The sequence below is a fragment of the Neomonachus schauinslandi genome, chromosome 15 (genome assembly GCF_002201575.2).
Source record: "Neomonachus schauinslandi chromosome 15, ASM220157v2, whole genome shotgun sequence".
Classification (NCBI taxonomy): domain Eukaryota; kingdom Metazoa; phylum Chordata; class Mammalia; order Carnivora; family Phocidae; genus Neomonachus; species Neomonachus schauinslandi.
The window spans coordinates 40,391,738-40,405,954 of record NC_058417.1 but is presented as its reverse complement, the minus strand read 5'-3'; the positions used below and the strand labels follow the sequence as shown (position 1 = coordinate 40,405,954).

Below are 14,217 nucleotides of genomic sequence, written 5' to 3'. Positions count from 1 at the left end.
TTAAATTAAATAAAAAATTATTTAATAAAATAAGATGGTGGTCTGCATCCTCTCAGAATTCTATAATGCAATACTGCTATAAAACCTTTCCCACAGGGCGCCTGGGTGGCTCAGTCGGTTAAGCGACTGCCTTCGGCTCAGGTCACGATCCTGGAGTCCCGGGATCGAGTCCCGCATCGGGCTCCCTGCTCGGCGGGGAGTCTGCTTCTCCCTCTGACTCTCATGCTCTCTGTCTCTCATTCTCTCTCTCTCTCTCAAATAAAATAAAATCTTAAAAAAAAAAAAAAACCTTTCCCACAAAAAAATAACCAATTATGTTCAGTTTGCAGCCTTGTCATCTCAAATGAGGTTTCCATTAACCACCACCTAGCCCCAATACCACAAGATCTACTTGTACACAAGAAATTCATCTTAATATCAGGATTGTAAGACTATTCTTCCTATCTTTTTCTCTTGCAGTATTTTCTTCTTTTGTTAAGAGGACTAGTGTCTCGGGGCACCTGGGTGGCTCAGTCGTTAAGCGTCTGCCTTCGGCTCAGGTCATGATCCCAGGGTCCTGGGTTCGAGCCCTGCGTCGGGCTCCCTGCTCAGCGGGAAGCCTGCTTCTCCCTCTCCCACTCCCCCTGCTTGTGTTCCCTCTCTCACTGTGTCTCTCTCTGTCATACAAATAAATAAAATCTTTAAAAAAAAAAATTAAATAAAAAGAGGACTAGTGTCTCTTCATTTAAGACAAATGACTCATTATAGGAACATGATACGGAACCAAAATGCACATACGAAGCTTTCGATCCATTTCTTCACATCTTCTAACTTCATTCACAAATTTCCGCTGGAAAACATTCACATCCGGATTTAACTGCAAAATAAGACAATGCCACATATTTAAATACTGCATCTACTTTCTGTTTCACAAGCAACACCCTGCAAAGTGAAAATCTAGTATTTTGTGTCAGTGTACGAGGCAACACTAACAAAAATGGCCTACTGATCTACATAACCTGCTTCGGGGCCAATCACATCAACTGAAGGTAAAAACCCCTCCCTCACTGTAGCACCATGTTACTGGAATGGAGGCAAATTAGATAAAATAGTATGGTACAAAATGGTCTTCCCAGGCTGAAGTCAGTGAGCTCCCCTGACCAAAAATTTGAGCAACGGATGTAATAGAAGCTCTGCCAGGTTTTCCTTCTCTTCGTCCCCATCAGAAGACACAGAAAGCAAACTTCTCTTATTCTTCTGTCCCAGGTCTTCACTTCCTAGGGGACAGGCTGGTTTATTCATTCATACATCACAAGTAATTTTCAAAGCAGATATTCTGGGCAATACAAACAAAAATAAAACAAGTTCCTACTTACTAAGAAGCCTGCAATCTAATAAAGAAAAAGGATGAACACAACCAATAAGATACCATGTGATAAATTCCAGAAAAGTAATACAGATAAGGGGCACCTGGGTGGCTCAGTCGGTTAAGTGTCTGACTCTTGGTTTCGGCTCAGGTCGTGATCAGGTTGGGCTCTGCACTTAGTGTGGAATCTGCTTAAGATTCTCTCACCCCGGGCCGCCTGGTGGCTTGCTGCCTTCGGCTCAGGTCATGATCTCAGGGTCCTGGGATTGAACCCCGCATCAAGCTCCCTGCTCAATGGGGAGTCTGCTTCTCCCCCTCCCTCTGTACACCCCACCACTTGTGCTTCTCTCTCTCAAATAAACAAAACCTTTAAATAAAAAAATAAAAAGAGTGGGGCGCCTGGGTGACTCAGTCGTTAAGCATCTGCCTTCAGCTCAGGTCATGATCCCAGGGTCCTGGGATCGAGCCCCGCATCGGGCTCCCTGCTCAGCGGGAAGCCTGCTTCTCCCTCTCCCACTCCCCCTGCTTGTGTTCCCTCTCTCGCTGTCTCTCTCTAAAAATAAATAAAATCTTGGGCGCCTGGGTGGCTCAGTCGGTTAAGCGACTGCCTTCGGCTCAGGTCATGATCCTGGAGTCCCGGGATCGAGTCCCACATCGGGCTCCCTGCTCGGCGGGGAGCCTGCTTCTCCCTCTGACCCTCTCCTCTCTCATGCTGTTTCTCTCTCGCTCGCTCTCCAATAAATAAATAAATAAAATCTTTAAAAAAATAAAAAATAAAATAAAATAAATAAAAATAAATAAAATCTTAAAAAAAAGAGTAAAAAAAAAAGATTTTCTCACCCCTTTCCCTTTGCCCCCCCTTGCATGTGTGCACACTCTCTCCAAAACAAATAAATAAAATTAAATTTAAAAATGAGCTTAAAAGTATTACAAAAAAAATTTAGGGGTGCTTGGGTGGCTCAGTCGTTAAGCGTCTGCCTTTGGCTCAGGTCATGATCCCAGGGTCCTGGGATCGAGCCCCGCATTGGGCTCCCTGCTTGGCGGGAAGCCTGCTTCTCCCTCTCCCACTCCCCTGCTTGTGTTCCCTCTCTTGCTGTGTCTCTCTCTGTTAAATAAATAAATAAAATCTTCAAAAAAAATGTTTTTTTAAAGTAACACTAATAAAGAACTATAGCTACTCACGCAACATTTATGAAGCACCAACTATGTGCCAGGAACTACATTAGGCACTGGTGTAAATACAAAAGGATATGTCCGAGCTTTGAGGAGCTATCAGACCCGTAGATGAGACAGACACAAACTAATAAATACAATTTGTTGTGATAAATGCTATTTTTAAAAAGTAAATATTGTTGTCAGTTTTTTATACAATTAAACATATACCTACCTACTTCATGACTAAGCATTCCACTAATAGGTATTTGCTTAAGAGAAATGAAAACATGTCTACAGAGACTCATGCAAGAATGTTTACAGCAGCTTTATTCACAATAGCCCCAAACTGGCAATGTTCCAAATATCCAACAACAGGAGAATGGATAAAGACACTGTGGTGTATTCATGCAATGGAATACTACTCTGCAATAAAAAGAGAATCAACTATAGATACACATAAAAACAGACACATCTCAACACTAGTTTGAGTTAAAGAAGTCAGACATAAGGCTTTGCAGTGTATGATTCTCTTTACATTAAGTTCAAGAACAGGCAAAACTAATCTATGACAGGCAGAAATCAAAACAGTGGAGAATGACCAGAAGTAGGCACAAGATACCCTTCCGGGCTGATGGAAATATTCTATATCTTGACTGGGGTGGTGTTTGCAAAGATATAAAAATTTACCAAATTATCCAACTGTACTCTTAAGGTCTATGCATTTCAGTGAATATAAATTTTAAAACCAAAAAAAAAATGGGGGGGGGGGGAAGGAAGGAAAGAAAATAAAAGGGAAAAAAATGAATGAAAGAACGAAATAAAGAAATGAACATATGCAAGAATAAGTATGAGAAAAAAATGAGTAACTTAGTTGAAAAAATGTACAAAGGAAACACCTGAGCTGGGACTCTGGGGGATAAGGCAGAGTTCACCAAGCAGAAATAGGCAGAATGAAGCAGAAAGACGATGACAAGTGACTCAGAGACATAAATAAATCATATATTCAGAGAAGGGGAAAAATTGTTCCCTAGGCAGAATAGAATCAAATAATCTGATTTTCTAAAAACACTTCTTAAAGATTTACTTTTTTTTTTAAGATTTTATTTATTTATTTTGACAGAGACAGCGAGAGAGGGAACACAAGCGAGGGGGTGGGAAAGGGAGAAGCAGGCTTCCTGCTGCGCAGGGAGCCCGATGCGGGTCTCGATCCCAGGACCCCGGGATCATAACCTGAGCCGAAGGCAGACGCTTAATGACTGAGCCATCCAGGCACCCCTAAAGATTTACTTTTTTGAATAATACTGTGTATGAAGAATAAATTGTAAGAGGGACAGATTGATAATGGAGAAACTAGTAAGGACATTATTGGTATCATTATATTAATATTAGAGAGAATCTAAGACAAAAAGCATTATTAGAGATTATGAGAATCACTACAATTTCCAGGAAGATGCAACAATCTTAAACTTGGATGTCTCTAGTAAAATGTTTTTTTCATGGAGCAGGCAGTATCTTGGCCTTCCATTCAGAAATTTCCACTTCAATAAACATGAAACTGAAGCGAAAGTAGCCACAAGACTACTTCACTGGTTTCACTATCTGTAGGCAAAGTTCAACTGCAGCCAGTGGCAGGTAAGGCATCCCAAATATTTGGGCAAGGCATCCTCAAAATACTTCCAACAGAAATTAACAGAACCACAAGGAGACACTGACAAATCTATGTAGTGGAAAATTTTAAATACAATTTTAAATTACTGATACATCGAGTCTACCAAACATTAGTAAGGACAGAGAAAATGTGAACAACCTAATTAATAAGCTTAATCTAAAATATATATACATACACACACAACATTTTTTTATCCCAGCATCCAACAGTTCTCTAAGAATTATGAAAACTGACCACAAAATAGGCCATATAGCAAATCTCAGTAAAGATCTTTACTATACAGATAATGTTCTATGATAATGCAATTAAGTTAGAAATCAAATCAAGGGGCACCTGGGTGGCTCAGTCGGTTAAGCATCCAAATCTTGGTTTCAGCTCAGCTCATGATCTCAAGGTTGTGAGATTGAGCCCCATCTGTCTCCCTGCTCAGCGGGGAGTCTGCTTGAAGATTCTCTCCCTCTGCCCCTTCCTCCACTAGCGCACACGTGCTGCTCTCTTACTTTCTCTCTCTCAAATAAATAAATAAGTCTTAAAAAAAAAAAAAAAAGAAATCAGTATCAAAAATACAACCTAGGGTGGCCTGGGTTGCACAGTTGGTTGAGCGGCCAACTCTTCGTTTCAGCTCAGGTCATGATCTCAACAAGCCCCACACAGGGCTCTGCACTGCTTAAGACTCTCTCTGTCCCAGGGCACCCGGATGGCTCAGTTGGTGCAGTGTATGACTCTTGATTTCAGCTCAGGTTGTAATCTCGGGGTTGTGCGATCAAACCCCGCACTGGGCTCCACGCTCAGCGTGGAGTCTGCTTGGGATTCTCCTTCTCCCTCTGCCCCTCGCCCCGCACATACTCTCTCACTCTCTCTCTAAATTAAATAAAATCCTTTTAGCATACTCTCACTCTCTCACTAAAATAAATAAATAAAATCTTTTTTTAAAAAGGCTCTTTTTCCCTCTCCCTCTGGCCCTACCCCCCTGGCTCTGTGCATGCACTCTCTCTCTAGATTAATTAAAAAAAAAAAACAAAAACACAACCTAAACAATATATTTGGAAATTCTAAAATAGTCCTAAATAATTCATGACTCAAAGAAGAAATCATAATAAAATTCTTAAGGGCATCTGGGTGGCTCAGTTGTTAGGTGTCCTACTCTTGGTTTCAGCTCAGTTCATGATCTTGAGGTTGTGAGATCGAGCCCCACAGGGGCGCTCAACATGGAGTCTGCTTCAGATTCTTTCTCCCTCTCCTCCCTACTCTGCTCCTCCCCCTGCTCACGCTCTCTCTCTAAAATAAATAAATAAAATCTTTAAAATTAAAAAGAAAGAGAATTATTTAAAAAAAAAGAAATTCTTAAAATATCTGGAATGGAATGATAATGAAAATGTAAAGATCGGGCGCCTGGCTGCCTCAGTTGGTGGAGCATGTGACTCTTGATCTTGGGGTTGTGAGTTCAAGCCCCACATTTGGCATGGAGCCTACTTAAATTTTTTTTTTTTAATGTAAAGACCAAACTTTGTGGGACGCAGCTAAAGTACTATTTAAAAGGAAATTCAGGGGTGCCCAGGTGGCGTAGTCGGTTAAGCATTCGACTCTTGGTTTCAGCTCAGGTTGTGATCTCAGGGTCGTGAGATTGAGTCCTGCGCTGGGCTCGGTGCTCGGCACAGAGTCTGTTTGAAACTCTCTCTCTGCCCCTCCTCCCTTCCCTCTCTAAAATAAATAAATCTTAAAAAAAAAAAAAAAAAGGAAATTTATAGGCTTAAATGCATGTAATAGAAAAGACTAAAAATGAATGTGCTAAGTGTTCAAGAAGTGAGAACAAGGTAACAGAAAACAGAAAACAACAAACAGCAGAAATGAATGAAAGTCCGAGAGAAGATCCACCAAACCAAAAGCTGTTTTTGGTTTTGTTACATTTTTTATTTCATTATTTTCTAAAAGCTGGTTATTTAAAAAGACAAAATAGAGGCGCCTGGGTGGCTCAGTTGGTTTTAAGTGTCTGCCTTCGGCTTGGGTCATGATCCCAGGGGCCTGGGATGGAGCCCCGCATCGGGCTCCCTGCTCAGTGGGGAGTCTGCTTCTCCCTCTCCCTCTGCTCCTCCCTCTGCTTGTGCTCTCTCTCAATATCTCTCTCCCTGTCAAATAAATAAATAAAATCTTAAATAAATAAATAAAAAGACAAAATAGACAAAACTTTATAAGACTGAGGGAAGGCATAAGTAAATATAAGAATTTAAAAAGGCAACTACAGTGCTTGCTTTGGCAGCACATATGCAAAAAGAAAAAAAATGGAACGATACAGAGAAGATTAGCATGGCCCCTGTACACGGATGATGCACAAATTCACAAAGTGCTCCATATAACAAAAAAATAAATAGGCAACTATAGATGGAGATTTTAAAAAATACTAAAATGAGCATTATGCCAATAACTTCTCAGAAACTTTGGATTACAACGATTTTCTAGAAAAATATAACTTATCAAAACTGACAAGAAAGAAAAAAAACAAAATAAGCCTATAATCAGTAAAGAAATTTCAAAGGCTAAAATATATCCATCTAAAAATATCAGGCCTGGGCACCTGGGTGGCTCAGTTGGTTAAGCGACTGCCTTCGGCTCAGGTCATGATCCTGGAGTCCCGGGATCGAGTCCCGCATCGGGCTCCCTGCTCGGCAGGGAGTCTGCTTCTCCCTCTGACCCTCCCCACTCTCATGTGCTCTCTCTCAAATAAATAAATAAAATCTTTAAAAAATAAAAAAATAAAAATATCAGGCCTGGGGTACCTGGGTGGCTCAGTTGTTAAACGTCTGCCTTCGACTCAGGTCATGATCCCAGAGTCCTGGGATCAAGCCCCGCATCGGGCTCCCTGCTCCGCGGGAAGCCTGCTTCTCCCTCTCCCACTCCCCTTGCTTGTGTTCCCTCTCTCACTGTGTCTCACTCTGTCAAATAAATAAATAAAATATTTTTTAAAAATATCAGGCCTAAATCCATCAAAATCCTAGAAGAGAACACAGGCAGCACCCTCTGTGACCTCGGCTGCAGCAACTTCTTGCCAGACACGTCTGCAAAGGCAAGGGAAACAAAGGCAACAATCAACTATTGGGACTTCGTCAAGATAAAAAGCTTTTGCACAGCAAAGGAAACAGTCAAAAAAAACAAAAGACAACTGACAGAATGGGAGAAAATATCTGCAAATGAGTTATCAGATAAAGGGTTAGTATCGAAAATCTATAAAGAACTCATCAAACAACACCCAAGGAACAAAAAATCCAGTCAAGAAATGGGCACAGACATTTCTCCAAAGAAGACATCCAAATGGCCAATAGACACATGAAAAAATGCTCAGCATCACTTAGCATCAGGGAAATACAAATCAAAACCTCAATGAAATACCACCTCACACCAGTCAGAATGGCTAAAATTAACAAGTCGGGAAATGACAGATGTTGGCAAGGATGTAGAGAAAGGGGAACCCTCCTACACTGTCGGTGGGAATGCAAGCTGGTGTGGCCACTCTGGAAAACAGTATGGAGGTTCCTCAAAAAGTTGAAAATAGAGCTACCCTAAGACCCAGCAATTGCACTACTGGGTATTTACCCCATAGATACAAATGTAGTGATCTGCAGGGGTACCTGCACCCCAATGTTTATAGCAGCAATGTCCACAATAGCCAAACTGTGGAAAGAGCCCAGATGTCCATCAACAGATGAATGGATAAAGATGTGGTATATGTGTACACACACACACACACAGGAATATTACACAGCTATCAAAAATGAAATCTCGCCATTTGCAACAGAACTAGAGGGTATTATGCTAAGCGAAATAAGTCAATTAGAGAAAGACAATTATCATATGATCTCACTTATATGTGGAATTTAAGAAACAAAACAGAGGGTCATAGGAGAAGAGAGGAAAAAATAAAACAAGATGAAACCAGAGAGGGAAACAAACCACAAGAGACTCTTAATCATAGGAAACAAACTGAGGGTTGCTGGAGGGGAGGAGGGTGGGAGGGATGGGGTGGCTGGGTGATGGACGTTGGGGAGGGTATATGTTATAATGAGCACTAGGTATTATATAAGACTGATGAATCACAGACCTGTACCTCTGAAAGCAATAATACATTATATGTTAATTAAAAAAAAAAAATAAAGGAAAAAAAATTAAAAAATCAGGCCTAGAGGCGCCTAGCTGGCTCAGTTGTTGGAATGTGCAACTCTTGATCTCAGGGTTGTGAGTTCAAGCCCCACGTTGGGTGTAGAGCTTACTTGAAAAAGAAAAAAATAATAAAGAAAAAAGAACATCAGGCCTGGAAGGTTTAAAGATAGTTTCTACTAATCTTTCAAAGACTAGATAAGCCCAAATCTTTGTAAAATTATTCCAAAGAGGAAAAATGAAGGAACACTCCTCAACTAATAAGTAAGACTGGCCAGTAAAAACTTGATACCAGATAAGAACAGTTTGAGAAAGGGCAATACAAGCGAGTATCACTTATTGATACAGTAGTTGCCCCTTATTTGCAGTTTTAGTTACCTGTAGTCAAATGTAGTCTGGAAGCAAGTGATCCTCCTTCTGACACATAGTCAGAAAGTCAATAGCAGCTCCACGCTGCATCACCATGCCTACACCATTCACCTCACCGAGTCTTCTCACATAGGCATTTTATCCTCTCACATCCTCACAAAAAGGGTGAGTACAGTACAATAAGATATTTTGAGAGAGAGTGACCACATTCACATAACTTTCATCACAGTATACTGGTGTAATTGTTCTATTTTATTACTGTTGTGTCAATCTCTTACTATGCCTAATTTATAAACTAAACTTTATCATACGTATATATGTATAGCAAAAAATACATATATAGGGTTTAGTACTATCTGTGGTTTCAGGCACCCAAGGTGGGTCTTGGAACATATCCTCCATGGATAAGGAGGGGGACTACCGTATAAGTGAAAAAAATCCTAATACAACATTAGGAAACTGACACTCCAAATTTTTTTGAAATACACCTCATGACCAAGGTGCGTTTACCCAGGTTTGCAAGGATGATTTTATATTAAAAAAAAAAACTATACAAATGGCCAATAAGCATATGAAAAGATGCTCCACATAATTGGCCATGAGGGAAATGCAAAACTACTATGAGATACAACTTCATAGTCATTAGGATGGCTATAATAAAATTTTTAATTTTTTTTCCAGATTTTATTTATTTATTTGAGAGAGAGTGAGCGAGTACGAGTGGCAGGGGGAGCAGAGGGAAAGGAAGAGGGAGAAGCAGGCTCCCCGCTGAGCAGGGAGCCCGACAAGGGCTCAATCCCAGGGCCCTGGGATCATGACCTGAGCCGAAGGCAGATGCTTAACTGACTGAGCCACCCAGGCGCCCCTACAATAAAATTTTTTAAATGGAAAATAATAAGTGTTGGTGAGGATGGGAACCCCTGTACATTGCTGGTGGGAATGTAAAGGGGTGTGGCTGCTGTGAAAAGCAGTCTGGAGGTTCCTCAAAAAATTAAACACAGAATTACCATATGACCCAGTAATTCTACCCTTAGGTATATACCCAAAAGAAATAAGAACTCAAATATTTGTATACAAATGCTTACAGCAAGCATTACTGACAAGAGTCAAAAAGTGGAAACTACCCAAATATGTTCATCAACTGATAAATGAATAAACAAACAGCAGTATTATACATATGATGGAATATCATTCAGCCATAAAAAGGAATGAGGTCCTAATACAAGCTACAACATTGGTGAACCCTGAAAACAATACGCTAAGTGAAAGAATCAAGACACAAAAGGCAACATATCATATGATTCCAATTATGTTTAATGTCCAGAATAGGGAAATCCACAGAGACAGAGATAGATTAAGTAGTTGGCCAGGGCATGAGGAGTGACTGCTAATGGGTACAGGGCTTCTTTTGAGGGTAATGAAATGTTCTGGAATTAGACAGTGGTGATGGTTGCACAACCCTGTGAATACACTAAAAACCAATGAATTGTACACTGTGAAATGGTGACTTTTTTGGCCTATCTCAATTAAAAAGAACATAGGCAGTAGAGTCAGACAGTCCAGGGGTACAGATCTATGTGTTCTGGGTAGCTATTTACATCTATATCATAGGTTCCTAGTGGGGAAAATGAGAATGGTAAGTTCCACTCTTCAAAAGTAGGTTCTACTTCTCAGGGGTGCTATGAGGAATGCCTACAATAATAATGTAAAATGCTCAACATGCATCAGTCAAAGAAATGCAAACTGTCCTTGTGATTTTAAGTGTTAGACAGTAAGGGATTGAACAGTAGAGAAGAAGTATTTCAAAGAGAAGAGTGGATGAGGGGACAGATGAGTCACAGAAGAGTTTGAACACGCTGAGTGAGAAAAATGTCTTATTCAATTGTCTCTCTAAAACCCAGAGTGGTATCTTTTGCAGAGAAGATAGATAACAACTCTTTAGTTCTCTCTTATATCTGAAACTAAAATTCATTTTATTTATTTGTTTATTTATTTTTATTTTATTTGTTCATTTGACAGAGACAGAGTGAGAGCACAACCAGGGAGACAGAGGGAGAGGGAGATGCAGGTTCCTCACTGAGCAGGGAGCCCGACATGGGATTCAATCCCAGGACCCTGGGATCATGACCCAAGCCGAAGGCAGCCACTTTGACCGACTGAGCCACTCAGGCGCCCCTAAAATTCATTTTAATATGTGCACATTTTCACAGGAAAAATAGATACAAAAAAGAAAATACAGATACAAGCTGCAACATGGATGAACCTTGAAAACATGCCAGATGAAAGAAGCCAGTCACAAAAGACTGCATATTATATGATTCCATTGACATGAAATGTTCAGAATACGCAAACCCACCACCAAAAAAGTAGATTAGTGGCTGTCAGGGGGTGGAAGGGGGAGGAGGGGATTGAGAGGAAATGGGTCGACTGTTAATGGGTTCAGGGTTTCCTCTCAGGGTAATAAAAATTCTAAAACTGACTGTGGTAATGGTTGTATAACTCTTGTGTATATACTAAAAATCATTGAACTATACACTTCGAATGGACAAATTATATGGTACGTGAATTATATCTCAGTAATGCTGTTTAAAAAGGACTGTAGGAAAGAAATCTGGATATGTAATTTACCAAATTAACAGCTTAAAGGAAAAAACATGATAATCTCAATAAATGAAGAAAAGGCATCCCATAAAATTCCACAATTATTTGTGGCTATAAAATCAGAAATTGAGGGCGCCTGGGTGGCTCAGTTGGTTAAGCCACTGCCTTCGGCTCAGGTCATGATCCTGGAGTCCCGGGATCGAGTCCCGCATCGGGCTCCCTGCTCAGCAAGGAGCCTGCTTCTCCCTCTAACCCTCCCCCCTCTCATGTACTCTCTCTCTCTCATTCTCGCTCTTTCTTTTTTTTTTTTTTTTAAGATTTTATTTATTTATTCATTAGAGACAGAGAGAGGCAGAGGGAGAAGCAGGCTCCCCAGAGCAGGGAGCCCGATGCGGGACTCGATCCCAGGACCCTGAGATCATGACCTGAGCCGAAGGCAGACGCTTAACCATCTGAGCCACCCAGGCGCCCGTCGCTCTTTCAAATAAATAAATAAATCTTTAAAAAAAAAAAATCAGAAATTGAAAGGAATCTGAATAATTTAATAGAATTTTCCAAAAACTTAAGAGTAAACATCTTACTTAAATTGTCAAATACTGGGGTGCCTGGCTGGTTCAGTCACAAGAGCATGCAACTCTTGATCTCGGGGTCATTGAGTTCAAGCCCCACGTTGGGTTTAGAGATTACTTAAAAAAATTAATAAAAATTGGGTGCCTGGGTGGCTCAGTCGTTAAGTGTCTGCCTTCAGCTCAGGTCATGATCCCGGGGTCCTGGGATCAAACCCCCCATCAGGCTCCCCGCTCAGCAGGAAGCCTGCTTCTCCCTCTCCCACTCCCCCCGCTTGTGTTCCCTCTCTCGCTGTGTCTCTCTCTGTCAATTAAATAAATAAAATCTTAAAAAAAATTAATAAAAATTAATTTATGAAATACTAAAAAGATTCCCCTTAAAGTCAGGAGCATAGATAAGAATGCCATGTGATAGGGGCACCTGGGTGGCCCAATCAGTTAAGTGGCTGCCTTTGGCTCAGGTCATGATCCCAGAGCTTTGGGATCAAGCCCCATGTCGAGCTCCCTGCTCAGAGGAGAGCCTGCTTCTCCCTCTCCCTCTGCCTTCCTCTCTGATGACTTATGCTCTCTATCTCTCTGTCAAATAAATAAATAAAATCTTTAAAAAAAAAAAAAAGAATGTCATGTGACAGATACGTAGCCCTACTTCCTTATTAACAAAAATCCCAATTTTGTTCAAGGCAGTTACTGCCCAGTTGAAAAACCACTTTCCCCAGACCCACTTGCAGCTAGACTATGCCATAATTCTGGTCAACAGAAATTAGGAAAGTCTCCTGAGGATTTCTGAGGGTTTTTTTTTCTCCTGATATAAGTACTTCTTCCCTTCACTTACTTCTTCTTGCCCCGAATATGGATATAATACCTGGAGCTGTGGTGGTCATCTACAAGGACAAAATCCAAATACTTAAAGATGGCAAAAAAGAGATACAGAGGGTGCCTGGGGGGCTCAGTCGGTTAAGCAACTGCCTTTGGCTCAGGTCATGATCTCAGGGCCCTGGGATCGAGTCTCACATCGGGCTCCCTGCTCAGCGGGGAGTCTGCTTCTCCCTCTCCCTCTGTGCTCTCTCTCGCTCTCTCTCTGTCTCTCAAATAAAGAGAACCTTTAAAAAAAAAAATGGGTGGTTCGCATTTCCCACCTGCTTTAAAAAAAAAAAAGAAAGATATAAAATGATCTTAGGGCACTGATGATAGTGTGAAGTTGGGCTTCCTGTTACATGAGAAAATACACCCCTATCACTTGGGTTTTCAGTTACATATAGCTGACCACAATCCTAACCAGTATTAGTTTGCCGTTACCCTTCAACACGTTAGTAAAAGTCCTAATGTATATGGCAAAGTAGGAAAAAAAAAAAAATAAGGATTTGAAAGGCAGAAACAGCCTACTCTCCAATGGTGCAGTAAAAAAGATTATATCAAAGGTAGCAAAATGTTAACAACTGGTGAATCTACAGCAGAGTATTCAGCCTTGAAATATTTCAAAATAAATATTTACGGCAAAAAATACTGATGAGCAAAACAATGAATTTTGTGACAACATATACCATAAACAAAGGGAAAAGGCAAGCCAAGTTATCAGTAAAGGATCAGAAAAAGATTAGCTTCCAGAATACATGAAGAACTTTTACATATTTTACAAGTCAATAAGAAAGACAAGCAACCCAACAGAAAAACAAGCAGATGACAGGGACAATACATTCATGGAAAATGAAACCCATGATGCCCAATAAACAGATAAAAAGATACCCAGTGTACTAATCAAGAAAATGCAAATTAAAACAAAAAATACAGCACTTCACACCCATCATGTCGGCAAATTCCTTTAAGCTTGAGCACAGAGGTACTGACATAAATAAAGTGACAGGAACTCTCAACCAGCAATAGAAGTTTGAACAGGTTCTACACTGTCAAGTACACTTTGACAACACCTAACAGTTAAAGAGGCACACCATACTCAGCAATGCCCTTCTTAGTTATAATCCCTGAAGCAGCAGCAAGTCCGTGAGATCGAGACTCTTTACATAGCAACACTAGAACATCATTGGCCTTTTTCATCCTCACTCTCTCATGAGTGTTCAGTGAAGTTTTCCAGAGGCTCATGGTATACGTCACAGCCAGAAAACTGCAGAAGCAGATACGAGAATCCAGCTCTCTTCTATTGATTCAGACATTAAAGAGATTTTCAAAAAAGTAAAAGCAATGCCACTCTTCTATATTTTTTTCTATTTTGGAAAGTGTAGTTATTGTTCATAAAAATGTTATTTATAACACATAGCGGGTTTATTATTGTGATTTTTAAAAAAATAAGTATTTTAAGCATATCTCATACAATAAATATTGATAGTTATAAATCACATAAAAGGTCT

At 40.3% G+C, this 14,217-nt stretch overlaps 1 protein-coding gene and 1 non-coding gene across 3 annotated transcripts in view; one reads left to right on the top strand and one right to left on the bottom strand.

Annotated features, from left to right (window-relative positions):
- Positions 1-14,217, bottom strand: part of ATP6V0A1 (ATPase H+ transporting V0 subunit a1) — a 62,703-nt gene that overhangs the window by 42,505 nt on the left and 5,981 nt on the right. For both annotated transcript variants that reach the window (XM_021681801.1, XM_044921731.1), the window contains exon 3: positions 778-856. In XM_021681801.1, the coding sequence (XP_021537476.1) occupies positions 778-856 (79 nt within the window). The remainder of the gene's footprint in view (positions 1-777; positions 857-14,217) is intronic.
- LOC123326841 lies at positions 6,415-6,525 on the top strand. Its single transcript, XR_006541370.1, has one exon. It is a non-coding gene; the product is annotated as a U6 spliceosomal RNA (small nuclear RNA).